Source organism: Lipotes vexillifer, unplaced genomic scaffold, assembly GCF_000442215.2.
Source record: "Lipotes vexillifer unplaced genomic scaffold, Lipotes_vexillifer_v1.1 scaffold75, whole genome shotgun sequence".
Classification (NCBI taxonomy): Eukaryota; Metazoa; Chordata; class Mammalia; order Artiodactyla; family Lipotidae; genus Lipotes; species Lipotes vexillifer.
This window is the reverse complement of record NW_006771517.1, coordinates 1,728,404-1,732,036: the sequence shown is the minus strand read 5'-3', so window position 1 is coordinate 1,732,036 and position 3,633 is coordinate 1,728,404. Positions and strand designations below refer to the sequence as shown.

At 47.7% G+C, this 3,633-nt stretch overlaps 1 protein-coding gene across 2 annotated transcripts in view; it reads left to right on the top strand.

The window, feature by feature from the left end:
• The window catches only part of HCK (HCK proto-oncogene, Src family tyrosine kinase), a 41,773-nt gene that overhangs the window by 30,971 nt on the left and 7,169 nt on the right, over window positions 1-3,633 (top strand). For both annotated transcript variants that reach the window (XM_007446860.1, XM_007446861.1), the window contains one exon: window positions 3,015-3,168. In XM_007446860.1, the coding sequence (XP_007446922.1) occupies window positions 3,015-3,168 (154 nt within the window). The remainder of the gene's footprint in view (window positions 1-3,014; window positions 3,169-3,633) is intronic.

The window sequence follows — 3,633 nt, the reverse complement described above, 5'->3', positions numbered from 1 at the left end:
GGAAAGAGGTTCCAGGCCTTTGTGCATCAAGGAGCAGAGGTACACTCAGAGCCCAGGGACAGGAAGGAGTCAACCTGGTGGCCTGATCTTCACTTCCAGTCTAGAGAGGCAGGTGGGCACAGTCACTGGAGGCTGCCCAGCCCTGTCACCAACTGGCTGTGGAGCCTCAGATCCACTCTGGGTCTTGGTCTCTCTATTTGTCAAATGAGGGAATTGGACCATCTCTGTGGTTTTCAAGTTTGAAAGCTTTTTCTTTTTTTTTTTTTAAGCCATAACTCGGTTGGTCAAATGAATCTTATAAAGCAGCTGAATACTTTAAAATAGATCATAACAGAGCTGCTCTGATTGAAGCAGGTGGCCTTTATTTTGTCCCTCCAACCCCAAGATGACCTTGAGGTATCGATTGGATTCAGTTTGAAGAGCCCTGAGCTGGGATATCCCTATAGGCCCTTCCAGCTGGTTCTGTGATTCTCTGATACTCTGAGAAGCAAACCCAGTAATAACTCCTGACATCATGGCAGCCCACATGGTGTGCATGAAATCTCACCACCTCATCAACCCCCAATTCATAGACCAACCCTGAACCCAGTCAACCTATCCACTATTTGTTCAGTTGACAAACCCTTGAGAAGAGCCACTATATACACATGGGCTTAGGAATCACGTAGAGTTTTGCTATTGACCCCAGCTCTGCCTGTGTAGCTTTGAGCAAATTGCTTAACCTTTCTGAGGGCCACTTTCCTCAACAGGGACCATTATAGCCACTGTTGAAGTGAATAATTATATGCCAGACTCTGTTCTAAGCCCTGATGTAGACTTAGAGTATTAATCCTCACATGATCCCTTGGAAGAAGGTTCTACTGTCCCCATTTTACAGAGAAGAAAAGTGAGGCACAGAGGGTTAATGTAGTTTGCTTGGAGATCACAGAGATGTGGGGCTCAAATTGAGCTGGCCCAACCCCGGAGTCACCTAAGCATTCTCATCTGCTGTCTCCTGAGTGGGGTTAGTCCCACCTGCCCCACTGAGCTCATGTGCTCATGTGCAAATCCATAACATGAGAGTCTGTCCCTGGGTACTGAAAAATGGTAACAACCAGCATTAGTGCCTGCTCTGTGCCAAACATTCAGGTAGAGTAATGGACACAGACCCTGAGCAGGGCTGTCAGATTTCCAGTCCTGGTCTCCACTTGGGCCAGTCAATTATTTCTCTGGGATTCAGTTTTCTCACCTGTGAAATAGTGCTGATATCAATAGTACCTCCCCCAAAGCAGAGAGTAAATGCTATTTAAGTTTGTTAAGTATTATCTTATGATTAATGAATAAGCTACAACGTCCGCCGTTAATGTTACAGCTGTTGTTAACTGTTTGGTCGAGGAACTCCTTATAAATTTTCCACACCCCCTTGTCAAGACTCTGCCTTACCACAAACAAAATCAGAAAGTCTCACGTCTTTGTTGGAAAGCCTGGAGCCTCAGACCTCAGTTCCAATGGCCACAGGTTCTCCCTGCTGGCCACTTTCCACAAGTGCACCATCCACTTGCCTCCGACTTTGAACAGGCTTGTGTCTTGGTTTGGTCTGGTCAGAAGTCCCACCTCCCCAAATAATCTCACCAGATTGCACCCAGCTGCAGTTCTCTAGAGCACTGGAGTTCTGGGTAACTAGAGGCAGCTTGGGGTATGGGGAGTGGAAATCCACAGACAGGTTTGAGTCAGAATCTCCCTGGTGGTGTGATCTAGAAAATGTGTCCCTCTCCTGTGCAACAGAGATTGTGATAACGCCCGCCTCAAGGGCATTGAAGGCCAGTTTATGAACTATAAATGCTATTTTCTGAGTTTCTGAGGGTTAGTCATAAGCCTGTTTCTGAGGGTTAATGCACAAACCCTTGTAAGTGGAAAACATCTCTAAGGAAAGATCCCACATCTTTCTGTCAGTCTTCCAAGGTCCCATTGTGAATAAGAATCCTCCACACAAGGTTGGGATTGACATATACACATTAATATGTATAAAATGGATAACTAATAAGAACCTGCTGTATAAAAAAATAAATAAAATGAAATTCAAAAATTCAAAACAAAACCAAAAGAAAAGAATCCTCCACACAGTCCATTATGCACTCAGCAGCCATGATGACATTAAAATATATATCAGTGATAAAATATATATCACTCTCCTGCTCTAAGACTTCTCTCTTCCCTTTATGCTTAGAATACAACCCAGCTGCCTCTCCTAACCTACAAGGTTCTTCCCAATCAGCAGCCTCCCTAACAACCTCAACTCCTCCAACTTTCCCTCTGGCAACTTCTGCTCAGCCACCTGTTCTATGAATACCCAAGCTCACTCCTACTTCCAGACCTTTGCGCATGGTGATGCTCTTATTTGACACGCTTTTATCATCACTCAGATCTTTCCTAAAATTTCACCTCATCAAAGCAGCCTTCCCTGACCATCCAATCCAAAACAGCCCTCTACACTTCGTGTTACCTGCTTTATCCTTTCTTTATGGTACTTAAGGGGAGCCAGGGACTTTGCCTGGCTCCCCACCTGTTCAAGCAATATGTCTGGCACCCATGAGACACTCAGTAGATATTTGTTGAATGAATAAAGGAATTTTCCCTACCCAGGCTTGGGGGTGAAGGAGGCATAAGAGATACAGCAGAATGTTATGTGAGCCTAGGTTGTCCCCAGAAGTGGGGTTGGGGATGAAAGCCTGTTGAAGTATACTGGTTTGTGTGTGTGTAGGTCCTTGGAGAAATAACACTTTTTCCTCAAAGTGTTCTTGGGAGGTCTTGGAGCTCTAGAGAAGCCCCAAACTGGCCCAGGCCATGAGGATCCCCCCAGTCTGGCTGGGTAGAGAAATGCCAGCCTGAGCCCAGGACCCTCCCACAAAAAGAGGGAGCTGGCGCACATATTTTCCAACTTTCTCACACTCGGACATTTCTCTTCTGCTTTTGGATGAGACCCACCTTGGGCTGGGCCAGATCTGAGGGTAAGGGTGTCTCTGTTTTGGGTGGAGATTGCAGAAGGCATGGCCTTCATCGAGCAGAGGAACTACATCCATCGAGACCTCCGAGCCGCCAACATCTTGGTGTCTGCGTCCCTGGCGTGCAAGATTGCTGACTTCGGCCTGGCGCGGATCATAGAGGACAACGAGTACACAGCTCGGGAAGGTAGGGGATGCTGCCGAGGGCCCCGTGGAGCCCACTCGGGTGGGTCGTGACAGTTGAGAGTTAAGACCCGTGAAAGTGATTTGTAAAAATGCAAAGGTCTGTCCCAGTATCAGCTGTGAGTTATTAAGCTGGACGGACTCCTGGACATAGTGTCTTGGTCTGCAGAGTCTCCCCCAGGGACTGTGATCAGTTGTAGATTGGGTTAGTCAAGTCATGTCGAAATTAAGGGTAAGAGCAACGTTATGTGTAGTCGACAAAAATCGGGAAGCATCTGTGCTTCCCTGGTGGCGCAGTGGTTGAGAGTCCGCCTGCCGATGCAGGGGACACGGTTCGTGCCCCGGTCCGGGAAGATCCCACATGCTGCAGAGCAGCTGGGCCTGTGAGCCATGGCCGCTGAGCCTGTGCGTCTGGAGCCTGTGCTCCGCAACGGGAGAGGCCACAACAGTGAGAGGCCCGCGTACCGCA